At 40.8% G+C, this 24,430-nt stretch overlaps 1 protein-coding gene across 2 annotated transcripts in view; it reads right to left on the bottom strand.

The window, feature by feature from the left end:
- The window catches only part of megf8 (multiple EGF-like-domains 8), a 146,594-nt gene extending 124,438 nt beyond the window's left edge, over positions 1-22,156 (bottom strand). For both annotated transcript variants that reach the window (XM_060900158.1, XM_060900159.1), the window contains exons 1-5: positions 21,714-22,156; positions 15,931-16,111; positions 9,866-10,029; positions 7,638-7,853; positions 7,098-7,278 (exon numbers count right to left, since the gene is read on the bottom strand). In XM_060900158.1, coding sequence (XP_060756141.1) covers positions 7,098-7,278; positions 7,638-7,853; positions 9,866-10,029; positions 15,931-16,111; positions 21,714-21,737 — 766 coding nt within the window. In that variant the 5' untranslated portion in view covers positions 21,738-22,156. The remainder of the gene's footprint in view (positions 1-7,097; positions 7,279-7,637; positions 7,854-9,865; positions 10,030-15,930; positions 16,112-21,713) is intronic.
- Between the last annotated feature and the right edge of the window lie 2,274 nt (positions 22,157-24,430).

Raw genomic sequence — 24,430 nt, 5'->3', positions numbered from 1 at the left:
TCGGTAAAAAACACCGCTGAATACTGCTGCACTCGTGTACAGAATGGATCAATTTCAACCGACGGACTACACGGCTCATTTTTCTAATGAACAGATAACTAGATATATGTCTAAAATAAACGTTCTACAGATTAGTGACCCTTATGGCTTACCGGACGGAGTTTTCATGACCGTGTCAGTGGATGTTGAACTGCCAGAGGTGGAATACCCAGACATGTATAATTACCTCATTAACTTTCCCTCGCTGTTCAGTGGTGAAGCACTGCGTGCTTATAAATCTCTGGACAGTTGTCTTGACAGAAATTCAGGATTTTTCAGCGACTCAGATGTGGCATCTTGCAAACAAGAAAATAATCCTCATTGGACGGGTAAGTCACTTAAGTATTGAGTATAGCACTGACCAGCCGATTATAGAATAGAATAAGGTAATTCCAGCTGTAATTCCAAATTGTCCGTGTTGTTTACATGGATCTGGCATTGGAGAAGTAGAGGCTTAGCAGTGGAGATTTGAGTGGCTGTTTTCTGAGCTTAGTCAACAGGCCGGTGTACCCTCCTGGATTTCGCGCATGCGCAGTAGGCTTGGTAGGACAAATCCAAGAGGTAGGATAACTTTACAGAACACCGGCTCTGCAGCCTCGCTTTTGCTTCCGCTCCCGGCGCTGCCTCCTTCGCTTTGCTTCCGATAATCCACGGAGACCCCGCTGGTCTCGCTATCTCGTCCGGAATGTTGTGCATGCGATGGAAATTGCTACAAACCGTCATTTTCTGCTGGAAACCAATGTCCAGTAAGTCCATACGGTTGTAGTGGATATTGAAGTCCGGTACAGACGAACAACACACAAAAATACACACAAAAAACATAAAAAACGTGCACAGGTAGGGAGAGCTTGTAGCCACAGCCGTTGTAGTAGAATTGTATATAGTAGGGTTTTCCAGAAGAAAAGGTAGACGTAAAAGCAGAAGTAGAACCAGAAGTAGAAGGCGGAAATATGGCGTTTGACCGACAAGATGGTGTCTGTCACAATCTGGATCGGCTGTGACGTCACATGCAAGTGCTCCATAGGCCTATGCATTTAACGGCATTTTTAAACTGACTTTACTCCCCCAAAAAGAATATGAACAGACAAAAAACAAATAGAAAGGAACAAATACAACATTAAATGCCAGTCCATGTACATGTGACTTACTTTTCACAATGAGAATGCCTCGGCGATCACCTTGCATAACATTGCATTACATTTAGCGGTTATTGTTTATACAAAGCTACTGAAAAAAGGACAGATTCAGCAGCATACAAAATGTGGGGGCATACAGGGTATACAGGTTAATCAGGGTTAGTGTATATGAGAGTTTTTTTCTTTGTTGTTTGTTTTGTTTTAAACGGGGTAAAGCCTTTACAAACAACAAAGAAAAAAACTCTCATATATACTAACCCTGATTAACCTGTATACCCTGTATGCCCCCACATTTTGTATGCTGCTGAATCTGTCCTTTTTTCAGTAGCTTTGTATAAACAATAACCGCTAAATGTAATGCAATGTTATGTAAGGTGATCGCCTAGGCATTCTCATTGTGAAAAGTAAGTCACATGTACATGGACTGGCATTTAATGTTGTATTTGTTCCTTTCTATTTGTTTTTTGTCTGTTCATATTCTTTTTGGGGGAGTAAAGTCAGTTTAAAAATGCCGTTCAGAGGTCATATGTCGTTTTACAAATGAAAAATGAATTCAGCACCCAAACATTTAACAAACAAGGCCATTTGCTAACTTCATTAATCATTTTAGTACATTTCATTCCTTAGAAAGCTGAGAAACTGGGTTCAGCTGAGACGTTTACAGGCCCAAAGTTCAATGACCTCTAGAGGTCAACAGAGGTCAGATAGAGCTCGGCATATTGCAGATTTGAATTCAGCACACCCAAATTGACAAAATAAGACTGTTTGCCGACTTTGTCTCAAAAATGCCTTTAACTCCTTAAATAAGCACTTTTTTGAATTTTGGTACCAGTCTACTGGTTCGTCTCATTTATCAAAGCACGCCTAAAACAAGTACTAAATTGGTATGCAAAACTAGGGCTGTGCGATATGGGAAAAAATGAATATCCCGATACATTTTCTCCATTTCACGATATACGATATACATCTCGATATATTTAAATCTCCTCTAAAGGACCCCATGAAATCTAACTTTTACTCTTTACAATCCCTGCAGATTAAATAACATTCTTGGTTAACTTTACAGGTGGTTTTCAACAACACATTTTACATTTTCATGTCAGTGATTAATCACAATTGAATTGAAATAAGACTATTTTTATTCAACAAAGATGTGGCACAAACTGCAAAAACAGTCTTGAAAATTGCAACGAAGGGGCAACACAATACAGAGCTGCTCAGAGCTCAAACCAATAAAGTGCAGCTCAACACTGAGAGACATTTAGCCTAAATAAGAAAAGTGCTCTTTCATTAAATTATTTTAAAAAATAGATCTCCAAGCTATTAACCTGACTACTGAGAACCACTGGAACATTCACAATAGAGAGAGAGACTGAGGGAGAGAAGAGAGAGATCTGCAAAACATCATTTTTCTCTTTGCACACTTTTGAACTGAATGTTTTCTGGCTTTGCCTCTCAGATGTGTAGAATTCCGGTATTGCCTTCTCTGTAAAATGTCTGCGACCAGGCAACTCATATTTGGGATCGAGTGCGTTTGGTAATTTTTGGAAGCCTGGTTTTTCCACTATACTAACTGGGATCATATCTTTGGCAATGAAGTTAGTGATTGCATCCGTTATAGCTCTCCATCTCTGACTCGTTTTCTCATATGGGGTGGCTTTGGAGAACGAGGCTGCAATGGTCATTTGTTTAGCTTGTGGGGGGGTTGTAGCTCGTGGGCAAGTAGTTCGGAGTTTAAGAGACTCTTCATACTGTACCGGGTGAGTTTTCAGGTGATGGAACATATTTGTAGTGCTGCTGCCTTTCGTGATGACAGGTTTTTTTGCACACTTTACAAATTGGCATTTGCTGTTCTACGTCCTCCTCGCAATATCCAAAAAAATGCCAGATGACTGACCCCTTACTAGTTCTTTTAGGAACCAATTCGTCCGCTTCCATTTTTAATTTGTCGCTGAAATTGACAGAGCTTACACGGTAGCCTATGCAACACCAGTGATTGCACAAACTAAGTCAGCGCTGTAAACCGAAACTAGGAAATCTTCTCGCAAGTTCCTTTCAGCACCGAGATGTCGCCCGGGATTGGTTGGTGAGTGCGTGAAGTTATTGGGTTTTTTTTTTACCCTCAGGCAGCCTCTCACATTACTGCCTGAGGAAAAGGGAGAAAACCACCGGAAAATGTTTTAAACAAACACGAAACAAACGCAAGTCGGAAGATGACCATAAAATACTCGATAGTTACGATATAATAATTTTATGTATCTCACACAGAATTTTCGGAGATATATCGAGTATATTCGATATATCGCACAGCCCTACGCAAAACCCACACATATACACAAGAAAATTGGTATTCATCACGTGTGTGAACAGCTGTACACAACAGTGATGTAATATATAATACATTGTGTAATATATTGCGCTTTTTAACGTCCCTTTAAAAATTTCAGTAGCTTGCTCGAGCTGCTGCTTGTTTCAGAGGACATGGAACATGCCGCAAGGTCTAAGAAGATAAACATCACTGAGAATGAAGCAAGGATACTGTTGCATGAAGTAGAGCAAAACAAAAATGATATATTTGACACGTTTACACGTCTAATTTGTTTATCCAATAAATAAACACATACTATTTACAGAAAAAAAATATATATATATGTGTGTGCATTCTCTTTCCCCAATTACTCAAAACTCTGCAATGGCATGAAAATTCATTTTTGCTTTTCCCCCCCGGTGCTGGTTTTGGAAATGTAACGTACTGCAGTGTGAGCGATGTGAATGAAGATAAGACGTGTCATCATTCAACTTAGAGTTGATTTGGAAATCCCAATACCATCTCCCATTTCTCTCTGAAGCATGCCCATGTGTTACAAGCCCTAGAATCGCGATCAATTAAAATTGCACTGGGCAGACTACATCGACTGATGATCCACTTCTCACTGTAAGCATAGAGTTTCCAGCGGTGCTAAAAAATCAAAACAAAAAAACAAGCGTGCTCTGAGAGCATAATATCCCCCACTGGCAACTACACCATAACTCTGGTAAAATGCGACTGAATTGAACAAAATTGCAATATGCATATTACCGACATATAACAAAGAATCCTGTCAAGTTTCGTGAAATTCCTCCAAAAATTGTGAGAGGAGTTGATTTCAGAAAGTGAGTACCTTTCCCGAGATGGACAGACAGACATCTCTACGACATAATCCCCCTTCAGGCCTTTCAGCCAGTGGGGGATAAAAAAAAAAAAAAACTTTGTGCCAAATTACATGAAATTCCTCCAAAACTTGTGAGGGAAGTTGATTTCAGAAAGCAAGCACACATTGATGAAATTGCCAAAGTACAAGTTTGTTAATAATCAAGGCCATAACTCTGGTAAAGTTTTCCCAAATTAAACGAAATTCCAATATGCGTATAACTGTCATATACCAAAGCCATTTGCCAAGTTTGGTGAAATTCCTCCACAAATTGTGAGAGGAGTTGATTTCAGAAGAACGTACACCCTCATGAAATTGTCAAAGTACAAGTTATTTAATCAAGGGTCAAAACTCTGGGGAAATTTTCACAAACGAAATTAAATCGCAATATGCGTATTACCGTCATATAACAAGGCATTTTGCCAAGCTTCGAGAAATTCGTCCAAAAATTGTGAGAGGAGTTGATGTCAGAAGGCGAGCACACCTTCATGAAATTGTCAAAAGTACAAGGTTGTAAATCAAGGCCCACAACTCTGGTAAAATACAACCGAATTGAACTAGGGCTGTGCGATATATCGAATATACTTGATATATCGCCGAAAATTCTGTGTGCGATACATAAAATTATTATATCGTAACTATCGAGTATTTTATGGTCATCTTCCGACTTGCGTTCGTTTCGTGTTTGTTGTGTTTTTTAAAACATCTCTCTGTCCCTCAGGCAATAACGTGAGAGGCTGCCTAAGGGTAAAGAAAACAATAACGTCACGCACTTGCCAACCAATCCCGGGCGACATCTTGGTGCTGAAAGGAACTTCCGGGAAGATTTTCTAGTTTCGGTTGTGTTGCCAGATTGGGCGGTTTTAAGTGCGTTTTGGCGGGTTTTGAACATATTTTGGGCTGGAAAACATCAGCAGTATCTGGCAACACTGCCGGCGGGAAGATTTCCTGGTTCCGGTTTACAGCGCTGACTCAGTTCGTACAATCGCTGATTTTGCATAGGCTACCGTGTAAGCTCTGTCAATTTCAGCGACAAATTAAACATGGAAGCGGACGAATTGGTTCCTAAAAGAACTAGTAAGGGGTCAGTCGTCCGGCATTTTTTTTGGATATCGCGAGGAGGACGTGAAACAGCAAATGCCAGTTTGTAAAGTGTGCAAAAAAAACCTGTCATCACGAAAGGCAGCAGCCGGAATTCTACACATCTGAGAGGCAGAGCCAGAAAATATTCAGTTCAAAAGTGTGCAAAGAGAAAAATGGTGTTTTGCAGATCTCTCTCTTCTCTCCCTCAATCTCTCTCTCTATTGTGAATGTTCCAGTGGTTCTCAGTAGTCAGGTTAATAGCTTGGAGATCTATTTTTTAAAATAATTTAATGAATGAGCACTTTTCTTATTTAGGCTAAATGTCTCTCAGTGTTGAGCTGCACTTTATTGATCTGAGCTCTGAGCAGCTCTGTATTGTTTTGCCCCTTTGTTGCAATTTTCAAGATTGTTTTTGCAGTTTGTGCCACATCTTTGTTGAATAAAAATAGTCTTATTTCAATTCAATTGTGATTAATCACTAACATGACAATTTAAAATGTGTTGTTGAAAACCACCTGTAAAGTTAACCAAGAATGTTATTTAATCTGCAGGGATTGTAAAGAGTAAAAGTTAGATTTCATGGGGTCCTTTAGAGGAGATTTAAATATATCGAGATATATATCGTATATCATGAAATGGAGAAAATGTATCGGGATATTCATTTTTTCCCATATCGCACAGCCCTAAATTGAACAAAATAACAATATGCGTTCTACCCACATATAACAAGGCCTTTTGCCAAGTTTGGTGAAATTCCTCCACAAATTGTGAGAGGAGTTAATTTCAGAAAGAAAAAAAAAAAACACACTCTCATAAAATTGTCAAATTATAATTTTGTTAATCAAGAGCTGTAACTCTGGTAAAATGTGATCGAATTGAACGAAATTACAATATGTGTACTACCGACATATAACAAAGAATCATGCCAAGTTTCATGAAATTCCTCCCGAAATTGTAAGAGGAGTTGATTTCAGAAGGTGAGCACCCTTCCCGGGACGGACGGATGGATGGACGGACGGAAATCACCACGACATAATCACCCTTCGGGCCTTTCCCTCCAGAAAGCTGCCAAGCCAAATCTTCAAAAAAAAATTGCATCATCCCAATCGATCTTTAAATGTTCCTTTTATACAATTTTACTTTACATTCTGTCTGTGTCATTTGTCTGCAGCTTGTGAGCACTGAAATCAATAATTACTCTTATGATAGACAGTACATGATATAGAAGCTCTGCATAGTCAGATTTCCTATTATTACACTTTTCTCCCACGAGGCGTTCTTGCATATGCATGGTCAGGAGAGTAAGGAAATATCCACACATCTTCACAGACAAGCAAAACTTGATTAAATTCCATTCAGTGCATAGAAATCAGCATACTGTATGCATGGTTTAGACACAAAATTATGTGTATAAATGGTTAATAAATGAGGCTACTGGTCACAATCAATTGCTACTATTTGAATGATTCTCTCATTGCTTATCGACGGCTGGTACAAAAACCCACTGCCCTGTTTTCCAAATCCCATAACGTTGGCTTCATATTAGAAAATACGTCTTTAGTATCTTCTACAAACTCCATCTCATGGATAAACATGCTATAACTTTGAACAAAAACATTTGCAAACATCCCTGCTTACTCCTACTTACCTCCGAACATGTAGAAGGTTCTGGTGGAGGACAGGTAGACCCCAGCTGATGCAGTCCGTGGAGAGAACCTCACGTCCCTGGTGTTCACCTCCCACCACTGTCCCACACCACTGTCATCATGCAGTCCCAGCTGACAGCTCTGTCCCACAAAGCCAGGACTGCATAAGCAATGCTCTCCCCCCTGAGAGGACAACGAGAGAAAACTCCGTCACGTTATCATCAAACAAAGAGATTGAGAAACTAGTCTTCTTTCGATTTCATTCTACATCACGGACATACAGTCTGACAGACTGAAATATAATAAAAGTAATACTTGCTGCTTGACTAGACCAAGTCCAGATAACACCGTGAAAACGTAACGCGATTTTAGGAAAGTTAACGTAATAGATAAAAACTCATCAGGAGGAACGCTCAATGGCACACCTGTAACAGTATTCCATTTTTATTTGCTGTAACTTGAAAATCAAAACTGGAAATTGAAAATATTTATCACTGCTTACAGCACAAATCTGCAAAAACAAACAAACAAACAAAAAACACCTTATCACAATGTCCATTTCCATGTTGTGTGCAGTCCGCAGAGCAGACAGGCAAGGAGCAGTCTGCTCCTCCCCAACCCTGATGGCACTGACAGCGAGATGAGCCTGCATCACAGCGCCCATGACCTCCACAGTCCCCGGGGCACAGCGAGAATATATAGGTGGCATTGAATCCTAGCAGGTTGTAGTTGGCATCGCTGAAGAGGTGTAGCAGCATCTAAAAGAAGATGATGATCAAAAGCAAGGAACTGAAGGAAAAGTAGAAACTTGTATAAATTATCCATTCATCTTCAGTAACCACTGTATCTTGGTCGGCATCACAATGTCCTAGCGCTTATCCCAGGAACAGTGGGCGCTAGGTGCAGACACACCCAGGATGGGACATCAGTCCTTCACCCACATGAACCAGCAAAACTCCACTCAGACGGAGTTCAGGATCAAACTGGGGACCCTAAAGCTACCGACTGTGCCACCGTGCTGCAAATTGTACTAATATAGTAAATTTAACAACATTTTCGCTAACACGCAACAAACTGTGTGTGAGAACAGTCTCGGACATGGTCCAGACATCAGAACTACCACAGACAGGCCATAAATACATATTTTAAAGGCCATATAACTGTACTCATTTTAGCACTTTAGGCGGCATCACAAGCCAAATCCTAATCCTTTTAATATTCAATTAAACTACAAGCAACAAGCGTGCTCTGAGAGCACAATATCCTCCACTGGCAACTGTGCCATAACTCTGGTAAAATGCGACTGAATTGAATGAAATTGCAATATGCGTATTACCGACATACAACAAAGAATCCTGTCAAGTTTCGTGAAATTCCTCCAAAATTTGTGAGAGGAGTTCATTTCAGAAGGTGAGTACCCTTCCCGGGACGGACAGACATCGCCACGACATAATCCCCCTTCGGGAATAAAAATTGTGAGGGAAGTTGATTTCAGAAAGCAAGCACACCTTGATAAAATTGCCAAAGTACAAGTTTGTTAATAATCAAGGGCAGAACTCTGGTAAAATTTGCCCAAATTAAACAAAATTCCAATATGCGGATAACGGTCATATAACAAAGCCTTTTGCCAAGTTTGGTGAAATTCCTCCACAAATTGTGAGAGGAGTTCATTTCAGAAGAGCGTACACCCTCATGAAATTGTCAAAGTACAAGTTATTTAATCAAGGGTCAAAACTCTGGGGAAATTTTCACAAACGAAATTAAATCGCAATATGCGTATTACCATTACATAACAAGGCCTTTTGCCAAGCTTCGAGAAATTCGTCCAAAGATTGTGAGAGGAGTTGATGTCAGAAGGCGAGCACACCTTCATGAAATTGTGAAAGTACAAGGTTGTTAATCAAGGGCTACAATTCTGGTAAAATGCAACCAAATTGAACAAAATAACAATATGCGTACTACCGACATATAACACTCTGTCATGAAGTTGTCAAAGCATAATTTTGTTAATCGGGGCTGTAACTCTGGTAAAATGTGACCAAATTCAACGAAATTACAATATGCATATTACCGACATATAACAAAGAATCCGGCCAAGTTTGGTAAAATTCCTCCAAAAATTGTGAGAGGAGTTGATTTCAGAAGGTGAGCACCCTTCCCGGGACGGACGGATGGCCTTTCAGCCAGCGGGGGATAAAAACACACAGTCAGTGTCCAATACGAATAAATGATCTTATTCTTATTTTTAAAGTAGCACAGGTCGATGTATGAAAAAGATGAATGGTACCCTGTGGAGCTACAATAACCCCAAGGTGCTTGAATCACACGCTGTACTGCCTGCTGCCTCAGAAGGAGAATGAGCTGGAAAAGCACTGTGTGGTAAGGTTTACACTTGGGTACGGAAATGGGGGAAGTTTATCCTCATTATAATATTCTAATGAACAACGCACACATACACACACCTCACAGTTAGAAAGAAAGAAAGAAAGAAAGAAAGAAAGAAAGAAAGAAAGAAAGAAAGAAAGAAAGAAAGAAAGAAAGAAAGAAAGAAAGAAAGAAAGAAAGAAAGAAAGAAAGAAAGAAAGAAAGAAAGAAAGAAAGAAAGAAAGAAAGAAAGAAAGAAAGAAAGAAAGAAAGAAAGAAAGAAAGAAAGAAAGAAAGAAAGAAAGAAAGAAAGAAAGAAAGAAAGAAAGAAAGAAAGAAAGAAAGGAGAGCCAGCAGTCCCTGGTGTAGTAAGACATTCTGCATGTTGCCTTTATTTTAAACTCACCTTGCCAGACCTTGCCTCTATCGGTTGGGGTAGGGTGTTCCCACTCAGACTTGCAAGGAGTGGACTTTGATAGGAGTCTCCATCATACACAAACAGGTAATCATAGGTGCACTCCGTGTCCATGAATGTAAAGTTGAGCACAATGCGATAACTGTTCCCAGGAGCTAAAAATAGAATAATAGTGTTTTCAATAACTTCATGAAGGAAAAACACATCCATAACAACTCAACGGTCAACACTGTTACACCAGCTGACTTCTTGGGTAGTCTTATGGTCTATTAAAATTTAAGGGAATAATTCCTTCGAAAATTTTTGTCCACAACTGTCTTTGCACATCCTTGTATATAATAATAATAATAATAATAATGGGCGGCACGGTGGTGTAGTGGTTAGCGCTGTCGCCTCACAGCAAGAAGGTCCGGGTTCAAGCCCCGTGGCCGGCGAGGGCCTTTCTGTGCGGAGTTTGCATGTTCTCCCCGTGTCCGCGTGGGTTTCCTCCGGGTGCTCCGGTTTCCCCCACAGTCCAAAGACATGCAGGTTAGGTTAACTGGTGACTCTAAATTGACCGTAGGTGTGAATGTGAGTGTGAATGGTTGTCTGTGTCTATGTGTCAGCCCTGTGATGACCTGGCGACTTGTCCAGGGTGTACCCTGCCTTTCGCCCGTAGTCAGCTGGGATAGGCTCCAGCTTGCCTGCTACCCTGTAGAACAGGATAAAGCGGCTACAGATAATGAGATGAGATGAGATAATAATAAAACACACCAGCCTACTCCTGACTTAAAGGTAGACTGACTTTCACATTTTTCAGGTTTAGGTCATAAAAAGAATTTTCCCTGACACCTACTTATTTTTGTTTAGTGGACCAAAAGCTACTGAATTCGAATCACAGACTTCCAGTTTTATTAGTTTTTTTTAATAGAACAATTAATGAATTTAAGGCCACGTGGCCCTAAATTCTCCGCTATTTTTTCCTGCTTCACCATGACGCAATACAAGATACTATGTCATGCTTCACATGGTGGGCTTTCCCCGTTCGCGCAAGGCATTGTGGGATACAATTTTGAAACAGGAAAGGAAAACAGAGGACGCAATAAAACGTGAAAGACCGACTACAGTAACGGAAAGCGAGAAGAAAAGACGTTATGTTGCGAAGGAAAGGAAACGCAGGACCAAACTAATAAACCTCAGCAGTCAGCGAGCACCTCGGTGTGATCAGCTGTTCGATTAGCGACAGAATGATGGAACGGTCAGTGCACGGTCAAGGTAAACCTGTAGATGGCAGTAATGCAACACTGGATGCCAGCTGTCGTAAAAGCCAAAAGAAGAGGAAGAAGATAAACCTGCACATGCACACACGGACTTCCCCTGTCTGCTTGACTGCACAAAGCGAGCAATTTCATGCACATTATTTGCTGGAGAATCCCTTCAAATTAAATAACTTCCCAGCCACAGAATACCCTGGGTTTTTTTAGATATTACAGAAATAAACATACATCACAATGGCCTAATTTCAGAGGGCACTAAATTTCACCGGTTGTATGAAATTGAAAGGCCGTCTACTTTTAATACATATAAATGTCTATAACAAATCAAGATGTTTCCAATTCTGAGTCTAGACAGTTCAGGGAAACAGCTTAATGACTCATTCTCTGAAGCTATAAATAGACTGCTGGAAGAATTGTTAAGAAGGGATGTGTGAGGATGTAATGTACTAGTGCATCTCAAAAAATTAGAATACCATGAAAAAGTTCCCTTTTTTCATAATTTAATTCAAAAAGGTAAACTTTCATATATTCTATATTCATTACATGTAAAGTGAAATATTTAAAGCCTTTTTTGTTTTAATTTTGATGATTATGGCTTATAGCTCATGAAAATCAGAAATCCAGTATCTCAAATTATTAGAATATTCCCTAAGATCAATCAAAAAAAGGATTTACAATACAGAAATGTCCAGCTTCTGAAAAGTATATTCATTTATACACTCAATACTTGGTTGGGGCTCCTTTACCATGAATTACTGTATCAATGCGGTGTGGCATGGAGGTGATCAGTCTGTGGCACTGCTGAGGTGTTATTGAAGCCCAGGTTGCTTTGATAGCGGCCTTCAGCGTATCTGTATTTTTGGGTCGGGTGTTTCTCATCTTCCTCGTGACAATACCCCATAGATTCTCTATGGGGTTCAGGTCAGGCAAGTTGGCTGGCCAATCAAACACAGTAATATCATGGTCAGCAAACCATTTGGTAGTAGTTTTGGCACTGTGGGTAGGTGCCAAGTCCTGCTGGAAAAGGAAATCAGCATCTCCAAAAAGCTCGTCAGCAGATAGAAGCATGAAGTGCTCTAAAATCTCCTGGTAGATGGCTGCGTTGACTTTGGACTTGATAAAATACAGTGGGCCAACACCAGCAGATGACATGGCACCCCAAATCATCACAGACTGTGGAAACTTCACACTGGGCTTCAAACACCTTGGATTCTGTGCCTCTCCACTCTTCCTCCAGACTCTAGAACCGTGATTTCCAAATTAAATGCAAAATGTACTTTCATCTGAAAAGAGGACTTTGGACCACTGAGCAACAGTTCAGTTCTTTCTCTCCTTAGCCCAGATAAGACACTTCTGACACTGTCTCTGGCTCAGGAGTAGCTTGATATTAGGAATGTGAAAGTTGTATCCCCTTTCCTGAAGATGTCTGTTCGTGATGGGTCTTGATACACTGACAACAGCCTCAGTCCACTCCTTGTGAAGCTCTCCCAAGTTCTTGAATCAACTTTTCTTGACAATCCTCTCAAGACTGCGGCCATCCCTGTTGCTTGTGCGCCTTTTCCAGCCACCCTTTTCAGCAATGACCTTTTGTGGCTTACCCTCCTTGTGGAGGGCATCAGTGATCATCTTCTGGACAACAGTCAAGTCCGCAGTCTTCCCCATGATTGTGGTTGTGTGTACTGAACTAGACTGAGAGATACACTGTGTTCATACTGTTTTACTCAAACTCGAAATGAAATATTCTAATATTTTGAGATGGGTTTTTATGTTTTTGTACTGTATGCCATACTGATTAAAATTAAAATAGAAAAATGCTTGAAACATTTTAGTTTATGTGTAATGAGTCTATAATATATAACATTTTCACTTTCTTAAACAACTGATGGAAAATATTGAACTTTTTCACAATATTCTAATTTTTTGAGATGCACTAGTATATCTGCATCATCCAGCCTCTTTTCCAGTTAATACTGTAGAATCGATGAGAGTTCATGTCAAAACTGAAGGTGTGACAGTGCAGCATCACGATGTTGTACCATAACAAGGAAAGCTTAAATACAGTGGTGCTTGAAAGTTTGTGAACCCTTTAGAATTTTCTAGATTTCTGCATAAATATGACGGAAAACATCATCAGATTTTCACACAAGTCCTAAAAGTAGATAAAGAGAACCCAGTTAAACAAATGAGACAACAATATTATACTTGGTCATTTATTTATTGAGGAAAATGATCCAATATTACATATTTGTGGGTGGCAAAAGTATGTGAACCTCTAGGGTTAGCAGTTAATTGGAAGGTGAAATTAGAGTCAGGTGTTTTCAATCAATGGGATGACAATCAGGTGTGAGTGGGCACCATGTTTTATTTAAAGAACAGGGATCTATCAAAGTCTGATCTTCACAACACGTTTGTGGAAGTGTATCATGGCATGAACAAAGGAGATTTCTGAGGACCTCAGAAAAAGCGTTGTTGATGCTCATCAGGCTGGAAAAGGTTACAAAACCATCTCTAAAGAGTTTGGACTCCACCAATCCACAGTCAGACAGATTGTGTACAAATAGAGGAAATTCAAGACCATTGTTAGCCTCCCCAGGAGTGGTCAACCAACAAAGATCACTCCAAGAGCAAGGCGTGTAATAGTCAGCGAGGTCACAAAGGACCCCAGGGTAACTTCTAAGCAACTGAAGGCCTCTCTCATATTGGCTAATGTTAATGTTCATGAGTCCACCATCAGGAGAACACTGAACAACAACAGTGTGCATGGCAGGGTTGCAAGGAGAAAGCGACTACTCTCCAAAAAGAACATTGCTGCTTATCTGCAGTTTGCTAAAGATCACGTAGACAAACCAGAAGGCTATTGGAAAAAAGTGTTCCGTGGACGGATGAGACCAAAATAGAACTTTTTGGTTTAAATGAGAAGCGTTATGTTTGGAGAAAGGAAAACACTGCGTTCCAGCACAAGAACCTTATCCCATCTGTGAAACATGGTGGTGGTAGGATCATGGTTTGGGCCTGTTCTGCTGCATCTGGGCCAGGACGGCTTGCCATCATTGATGGAACAATGAATTCTGAATTATACCAGCAAATTCTAAAGGAAAATGTCAGGACATCTGTCCATGAGCTGAATCTCAAGAGAAGGTGGGTAATGCAGCAAGACAATGACCCTAAGCACACAAGTTGTTCTACCAAAGAATGGTTAAAGAATAATAAAGTTAATGTTTTGGAATGGCCAAGTCAAAGTCCTGACCTTAATCCAATCGAAATGTTGTGGAAGGACTCGAAGCGAGCAGTTCATGTGAGTAAACCCATCAACTGTTCTGTATGGAGGAATGGGCTAAAATTCTTCCAAGCCGGTGTTCAGGACTGATCAACAGTTACTGGAAATGCTTAGTTGCAGTTATTGCTGCACAAGGGGCTCACACCAGATAGTGAAAGTAAAGGTTCACATACTTTTGCCACTCACAGATATGTAATATTGGATCATTTTCCTCAATAAATAAATGACCAAGTATAATATTTTTGTCTCATTTGTTTAACTGGGTTCTCTTTATCTACTTTTGATAAAGTACTTTATCTACTTGGGATGCTGTTACTCTATTTGATCACACTGATGACCAGGTTTCGTGTTTTAATGACCTTTTTCTCGGTGTACTAGATCAGCATGCACCCTTAAAAACATTTAAGGCTAAACACAAAAAGTTCAAAGTTATTACTCCCGAAATAAGAGAACTGATGCAGCAGCGTGATGATGTTCATAAAAGCCTAGGTCACAACCGGACGTACGATTTTTTGGTCGTGCGATTTTTGGCGTTTCCCAAATCGCTGCTTTTTTTTTTCGTGGAGAAAGACGCACGTTGCCCGTAAGTTTGTCTTGCAACCTGAAAAAAACGTAAGCGCCCGTAGAGTTTGTTTGACATGACAAAGAACCTCTGCGGCCAGTCTACGGCTCGAAAATCAGCACGTCACACACGCGCTCTCCGTGCGTTTCTTGCGTTTTTTGCACGTAGACCAGCTGTAGGAGCGCGTACGGCCGCTTGTGACCAAGGCTAAACTCGCACATCAGACCTCCAATCCTCACGACTGGGAAGCCTACAGGGTCATACGCCGCAAGGTCAAGTCAGAGATTAGATTATCAGAAATACAGCTGATTAGGAATGAAATCACCAAGAACAGAGAGAACAAGACCTCAATCTGGAAGACAGTTCGTAGCTGCTTGAATCCTGGTGGACGCTCTACAGTGCCGTATTTATGTGACTGTACTGAGGTTGCCAATGAATTCAATCAGTTTTTCATATCTGTTGGTGAAAATGCCGCCATAAAAGCAAAAACACTTGTACGAGATTATAACCTTCCATCCATTGAGACTGTGAACCCTCCAGCAGCAAATACTGCCCATTGTGTAGTTATGATTGTCTTTAGGCTTGCCATCCTTCCACTTGCAAGTGGTAAGTGACTTGCGCACAGCGGCTCAGTCCCGAATCACTGCTCGTGCACTTCACTCGCGCGCTCTGTGAGCTGTGCAGGGCCGGAGTGCGCACCCTCCAGAGGGCACTCGCTGTTCAGGGCGGAGTGATTTGGAGCGCAGCCGCTGAGGAGGAAGCGATGAGCCGCACTGACACATTTCAACTTATGTGCCGAATTAGTCATGTGATTAGCGTATCCGTGTATTGGCGTTGCTGTGTGCACACGAATCGTGTATTGGCGTTGCTGTGTGCACGCTAATCTTTTTAAAAACGTTAATCTGATGATCCGCTGATATGGTCTAATGTAAACCCCACCTCAGTTTCTTTTGTCACTCGCCTGTGATGAGCCATTCGCAGTTGCCGTTAACAGAGTAGTTTCCTGGGCCATCTGTAATGTAGCTCGGTGAACCTCGCAGAATCTGCCTCTGGCCCTTACAATCTCCTGCCCAGCACCCAGGGGCCAGAAAAAGCAGCAACAGGAAAAAGCCAGGCACAGCCGAACCCATCCTCTCCTCCATCTGCATGTGATGGAGGAAAACAGTAAGAGTTGGAAATCTTTCTTGCTCACAGGTCAAAGGATTTGATTGAGAATGTGTAAAAATATATTCAATATCTGAAGTCCAAAAATGCATATACAATACAATCAGATGTATGATGAATACCGTGTGGTGTTAAACATTCTAACAACATTTCATACAGTTAAATATATATAAAATAAAATACTACAACAGTGATACCAGTTACAAACTTCTCGCTTTTCTGTATTCTGCAGTTAAGACAGTTCTTGTGAGCTCAACGCCTCAACATGCAGTGATGATGTATTCATAGAAATCAGACTCAATATGGCAGACTTGGGAGGAAGAGTTTGCGGGACATAAAAATATATTCTACATTATTAGTTCAGTCAATTAGAGACACGGCCTAATACAGTCAAAAATAGTACACAGGCTTCCTCTTTTTCCAAGAGAAACTGCGTAAATCATCTCAAAAGTACTTCTCCGTCCTGTGTGAAGTGTTTCACGGAAATAGGGAGGTTATGGCATCATTTTCTTACATGACACTTGCGTAAGCACTGCTGAAGTCTTTTGTTTAATTATTTATCAAGAAATGGATCAGTGCTGGGCCTTTGACTCTCTTATTCGGTAGATTTAAGGCAGTAGCCTACATAACAGGCTAAAAATTGACTTAATAACACTAGAAATCAGAAATAGTCCCAACCTACAGCTCAGAGTTTTGGATTGTTTTAAGGCTACATAATCCCCCCAAAAATGGAATGACATTTTAATATTTGGAAGCAATTTATTAAGTTGGTGAAGTGTAAAAGAATGGACATGCTCAAGACTAAAGGTCTCAAAATTTACTTTGCCTTGTCACTGGCATGATAACATCAAGGGTAGATCTTTTCTTCCTATCGTATGTATCTTGTGATGTACCTTTAATTAGCTTTCAGAGAAAGGTTTTAAGCTTGTTACCCTATCCCACCCTGTAAAACACTTTTTTCTTAAAGATAGTCTATTAAAAATGGATGTTGCATTTATATACTGCAGCATGCACAATATAGCGTGTATAAATATTGCATTCATGCTGGATAAAAAAAAAAATCTGTGTGCAGATTTCATTATACTGAATACACCATCCGTGTGCAGATGTTGCATTATAATGGATACATCAGCTGTGTGCAGGTGTTTCATTTAAAATGCATAAATCATGTGTGCAAATGTTGCATTATACTGGGCAAATCATCCGTGTGCAGATGTTGCATTTATAATACATAAACCATCCATGTGCAGATATTGCATTTACACTGGACTCATCAGCCGTATGCAGATGTTGCATTATACTGGGTAAATCATTTGTGTGCAGATGTTGCATTTACACTGGACACATCAGCCATATGCAGATGCTGTATTATACTGGGTAAATCATCTGTGTGCAGATGTTGCATTTTTACCGATATATCAGCCGTATGCAGATGTTGCATTTATACCGGATACATCAGCCATGTGCAGATGTTGCATTTACACTGGATACACCACCTGTGTCCAGATGCTGCAGTTCTACCGGATATATCAGCCATATGCAGATGTTGCATTTACACTGGATACATCAGCCATGTGCAGATGTTGCATTTATACCGGATACAGCAGCCGTATGCAGATGTTGCATTCATACCAGATACATCATCTGTGTGCAGATGTTGCATTCATACTGGATACATCAGCCATGTGCAGATGTTGCATTTATACCAGATACATCAGCTGTATGCAGATGTTACATTTACACTGGATACATCATCTGTGTGCAGATGCTGCATTTATACCGGATACATCAGCCGTGTGCAGATGTTGCATTTACACCGGATACATCAGCTGTATGCAGATGTTGCATTTACACCGGATACATCAGCCATATGCAGATGTTGCATTTACACCGGATACATGAGCTGTATGCAGATGTTGCATTTACACCGGATACATCAGCCATGTGCAGATGTTGCATTTACACCGGATACATCAGCCATGTGCAGATGTTGCATTTACACCGGATACATCAGCCATGTGCAGATGTTGCATTTACACCGGATACATCATCTGTGTGCAGATGTTGCATTCATATCAGATACATCATCGGTGTGCAGATGTTGCATTCATACCGGATACATCATCTGTGTGCAGATGTTGCATTCATACCGGATACATCAGCCATGTGTGCATGTTGCATTTATACTGGACACATCAGCCATCTGCAGATGCTGAATTTATACCAGATAGATCAGCTGTATGCAGAAGTTACATTTACACTGGATACATCATCTGTGTGCAGATGCTGCATTTATACTGGATACATCAGCCGTATGCAGATGTTGCATTTACACTGGATACATCAGCCGTGTGCAGATGTTGCATTTACACCGGATACATCAGCCGTGTGCAGATGTTGCATTTACACCGGATACATCAGCCATGTGCAGATGTTGCATTTAGACCGGATACATCAGCCATGTGCAGATGCTGCATTTAGACCGGATACATCAGCCATGTGCAGATGCTGCATTTATACCGGATACATCAGCCGTGTGCAGATGTTGCATTTATACCGGATACATCATCTGTGTACAGATGTTGCATTCATACCAGATACATCATGTGTGCGGAGATGTTGCATTTATACTGGAGACATCAGCTGTATGCAGATGTTGCATTTATACTGGATACATCAGCCATGTGCAGATGTGGCATTTATACTGGATACATCAGCCGTATGCAGATGTTGCATTTACACTGGATACATCAGCCATGTGCAGATGTTGCATTTACACCGGATACATCAGCCGTGTGCAGATGTTGCATTTACACCGGATACATCAGCCATGTGCAGATGTTGCATTTAGACCGGATACATCAGCCATGTGCAGATGCTGCATTTAGACCGGATACATCAGCCATGTGCAGATGCTGCATTTATACCGGATACATCAGCCGTGTGCAGATGTTGCATTTATACCGGATACATCATCTGTGTACAGATGTTGCATTCATACCAGATACATCATCTGTGTACAGATGTTGCATTCATACCAGATACATCATGTGTGCGGAGATGTTGCATTTATACTGGAGACATCAGCTGTATGCAGATGTTGCATTTATACTGGATACATCAGCCATGTGCAGATGTGGCATTTATACTGGATACATCAGCCGTATGCAGATGTTGCATTTACACTGGATACATCAGCCATGTGCAGATGTTGCATTTACAATGGATACATCAGCCACGTGCAGATGTTGCATTTATACCGGATACAGCAGCCGTATGCAGATGTTGCATTTATACCGGATACAGCAGCCGTACGCAGACGTTGCATTTATACTGGATACATCAGCCGTATGCATATGTTGCATTTATACTGGATACATCATCTGTGTACAGATGTTGCATTCATACCAGATACATCATGTGTGCGGAGATGTTGCATTTATACTGGAGACATCAGCCGTATGCAGATGTTGCATTTACACTGGATACATCAGCCACGTGCAGATGTTGCATTTATACTGGATACAGCAGCCGTATGCAGATGTTGCATTTACAATGGATACATCAGCCATGTGCAGATGTTGCATTTAGAATGGATACATCAGCCATGTGCAGATGTTGCATTTAGAATGGATACATCAGCCACGTGCAGATGTTGCATTTATACTGGATACAGCAGCCATGTGCAGATGTGGCATTTATACTGGATACATCAGCCGTATGCAGATGTTGCATTTACACTGGATACATCAGCCATGTGCAGATGTTGCATTTACACCGGATACATCAGCCGTGTGCAGATGTTGCATTTACACCGGATACATCAGCCATGTGCAGATGTTGCATTTAGACCGGATACATCAGCCATGTGCAGATGCTGCATTTAGACCGGATACATCAGCCATGTGCAGATGCTGCATTTATACCGGATACATCAGCCGTGTGCAGATGTTGCATTTATACCGGATACATCATCTGTGTACAGATGTTGCATTCATACCAGATACATCATCTGTGTACAGATGTTGCATTCATACCAGATACATCATGTGTGCGGAGATGTTGCATTTATACTGGAGACATCAGCTGTATGCAGATGTTGCATTTATACTGGATACATCAGCCATGTGCAGATGTGGCATTTATACTGGATACATCAGCCGTATGCAGATGTTGCATTTACACTGGATACATCAGCCATGTGCAGATGTTGCATTTACAATGGATACATCAGCCACGTGCAGATGTTGCATTTATACCGGATACAGCAGCCGTATGCAGATGTTGCATTTATACCGGATACAGCAGCCGTACGCAGACGTTGCATTTATACTGGATACATCAGCCGTATGCATATGTTGCATTTATACTGGATACATCATCTGTGTACAGATGTTGCATTCATACCAGATACATCATGTGTGCGGAGATGTTGCATTTATACTGGAGACATCAGCCGTATGCAGATGTTGCATTTACACTGGATACATCAGCCACGTGCAGATGTTGCATTTATACTGGATACAGCAGCCGTATGCAGATGTTGCATTTACAATGGATACATCAGCCATGTGCAGATGTTGCATTTAGAATGGATACATCAGCCATGTGCAGATGTTGCATTTAGAATGGATACATCAGCCACGTGCAGATGTTGCATTTATACTGGATACAGCAGCCGTATGCAGATGTTGCATTTATACCGGATACAGCAGCCGTACGCAGACGTTGCATTTATACTGGATACATCAGCCGTATGCATATGTTGCATTTATACTGGATACATCATCTGTGTACAGATGTTGCATTCATACCAGATACATCATGTGTGCGGAGATGTTGCATTTATACTGGAGACATCAGCCGTATGCAGATGTTGCATTTACACCGGATACATCAGCCACGTGCAGATGTTGCATTTATACTGGATACAGCAGCCGTATGCAGATGTTGCATTTACAATGGATACATCAGCCATGTGCAGATGTTGCATTTAGAATGGATACATCAGCCATGTGCAGATGTTGCATTTAGAATGGATACATCAGCCATGTGCAGATGTTACATTTATACTGGATACAGCAGCCATGTGCAGATGTTGCATTTATATACATAGTATCAGTTGTGCATGCAAATGTTGAACATTCCTCCAACAAACCATATTTTAACTCGTTCAAAAATGAGTCCAATATTTGGACCTTTGGTCGGTGAAGTGGAGAAGGTCCTGTGCTCTGACTCCCCCGGGCAGACAGAGAGGAGTTAACACTTTCTCAGGAACGTTCCTGGACATTCACACTCCGAGCGAGCGAGCGAGCGAGCTCACCGACATCCGAGACTAATATTCAGCACTCAGCCGTCAGTGTTTCATTACCATGATTACAAAACCCGAGGGTGGATTTATTTATTTATTTATTCAATCAAATCGACTCAGCTCTCCACTCAGCATGAACAAATCAACACAGTACACTCATACTGTTTATTATTTTAATTATTAATGCTGTTCTTAGTGTATTTAGCCAGCTAGCACCATCAGCCCGAACAACATGCCCATTGTTATTGTTGTTGTTCCCGTTAACTTACCAGAGCCCGGGCCGTTATCTCCATCTTTCATAAGTGCACATCTGCTTAATGGTTACATTCTGGAAAAATATAAACCGAGGTGTTTTTGTTGTTCTTGCTGTGTCTGCGTGTAGCTCCAGGAAGGCAGAGCGGCCGGGGGATGAGAGCGGAGCGCTGCGCTGCGCTGCTCTGCTCAGGACGGCGGCCTTTAAAACATACAGCTTGAAGTTTAGCTTGAAGCTAACAGCCGAGCAATTTCTCCATGTTTGTAGATTCACGACGGAGCGTAAAGAATAACAATCGTTGTCAAAGTCTGCACAAAACCATTATCACAATTTTCCGCCCACCTTCTTCAATTCACAAACGGCAATAAAAAAAAACCCAAAACGGTTCAGGTTTTAAACCGATATTAGCAACATTAGCGCTGACTGCGTTTCCACCAGAGACCCTCAGCCACAGCATCACTGCTGACTACACGGACACAGAAGAAGAGTCCCTCATCTACTCTCAAATATCAGGAGCTTAGAATTATCCTTTTTTTAAAAAAAAAAAGTTTAAAAAAAGAAAGAAAGTAAAGTGAAGTGAATCAGAAAATTCAATAAAATTATGGATTTCATAGTCACAAGCACAGTCAGATTAAAAAACCCACTAGCACCAAACAATTTCACATTGTTATAGAGCGACGGCTACAATTATCGACACCTTAATGATCTTTTGGTCGTTGCAAAAGTAGAAAAGAATACGTAAATTATGCATGAATAATTACTCAAACTTCCACCGAAAAAAAAAATTAGTTGATTCCCGATTACTTAGTGTATTGGATTACGTAACACCGTTCCACAATTATCAACACCTTTGTCCACAGTTATCAACACTGTTCCACAGTTATCAACACCTTCATCCACAGTTATTGACATCGTTCCACAGTTATCAACACCTTTGTCCACAGTTATCAACATCGTTCCACAATTATCAACACCTTTGTCCAGTTATCAACACCTTTGTCCACAGTTATCGACACCGTTCCACAATTATCGACACCTTTGTCCACAGTTATCGACACTATTCCGCAATTATCGACACCTTTGTCCACAGTTAGACATCATTCCACAGTTATCGACACCGTTCCACAATTATCAACACCTTTGTCCAGTTATCGACACCGTTCCACAATTATCGACACCTTTGTCCACAGTTATCGACACCGTTGTCCACAGTTATCGACACCATTCCGCAATTATCGACACCTTTGTCCACAGTTAGACATCGTTCCACAGTTATCAACACCTTTGTCCACAGTTATCGACATCGTTCCACAATTATTGACACCTTTGTCCACAGTTATCAACACCTTTGTCCACAGTTATTGACACCGTTCCACAATTATTGACACCTTTGTCCACAGTTATCGACACCGTTCCACAATTATCAACACCTTTGTCCACAGTTATCGACATCATTCCACAATTAGACACCTTTGTCCACAGTTATCAACACCGTTCCACAATTATTGACACCGTTCCACAATTATTGACACATTTGTCCACAGTTATCGATACCGTTCCACAATTCTCGACACCTTTGTCGACAGTTATCGACATCGTTCCACAGTTATTGACACCTTTGTCCACAGTTATCGACATCGTTCCACAGTTATCAACACCTTTGTCCACAGTTATCGACACCTTTGTCCACAGTTATTAACACCATTCCACAATTATCGACACCTTTGTCCACAGTCATCGACACCGTTCCACAATTATCAACACCTTTGTCCACAGTTATCGACATCGGTATGTGGTATTAAGTTAACAAAACATAGTTTTTATTTAAAATTTATTTTACATAGACTTATCATGGCTCGAAATTTGCGGTGGTCCGGTCGCCCGAGGCGACTTAATTTGTCATTTGGCGGGTAATTCCTGTCACTAGCCAGCCCGGCTGGCTAGTTGAAAATAAAAAATATATATGAAGCGAAGATTCAGACACACCGTTAACTAAAGCCGCCACATATTAAGCGTGCGCCGTGTCTGTGTTAACCGATGTGTTTATCGGCAGGACGGAAAATACCGAAGAATTCCGAATCATATCGTGTACGAGTCAGGCTGTCGGTTTTTTCACTACTGCGCATGCATATAACGCATCTCGTTGAATATCGCAGTAATCATGTTATCAAATTCAATAGATGTGGCCACATCATCGCCCATTTAAACACGTGTTTTTGTTGTTGTTTACATCTACATCTGCCAAAGCTATGTTGCGATGTGGAATTTTCTGAAAGGTGTACAGAATCCGCCAGAGACAGGGACAAAGCGACCTCGGTCTGAAGAGGAGAAAAAGGCCACCGATAAAGCGTACGAGAAGGAGAAACGACAAAGGACTTATAAGCAAACGTAGGAGCAGGGTAGGCCTTGGCTGCGATACGATTTTTATGGAATAATTCATTTTTTTCAAGTTGATTCCTAGTCAATATGAAGCTCCTAATGCTTTCTCTCTCATAAATGGTTAAATACAGAAAGCATGTTGGACATATTTTGGGTGCTATAGTCATGATAGTAAGTATATTTGTTTTCAATACTCGTACACCAAGTTGCCAAGTTTTCCAATATATTATTATTTGTTGATATTATATTATGGTGCTCTGTGTTGTTCTCATTTATGTATTTAACAACAGTATCAAAATACTCGGGTCTTGAAATAAATGCACATTAGTCATGAACAATGGTAACTACTCTCTT

Source organism: Neoarius graeffei, chromosome 19 (genome assembly GCF_027579695.1).
Source record: "Neoarius graeffei isolate fNeoGra1 chromosome 19, fNeoGra1.pri, whole genome shotgun sequence".
Taxonomy (NCBI): Eukaryota; Metazoa; Chordata; class Actinopteri; order Siluriformes; family Ariidae; genus Neoarius; species Neoarius graeffei.
Note: the sequence above shows the minus strand (reverse complement) of the source record. Positions and strands in the feature narration are given on the sequence as shown.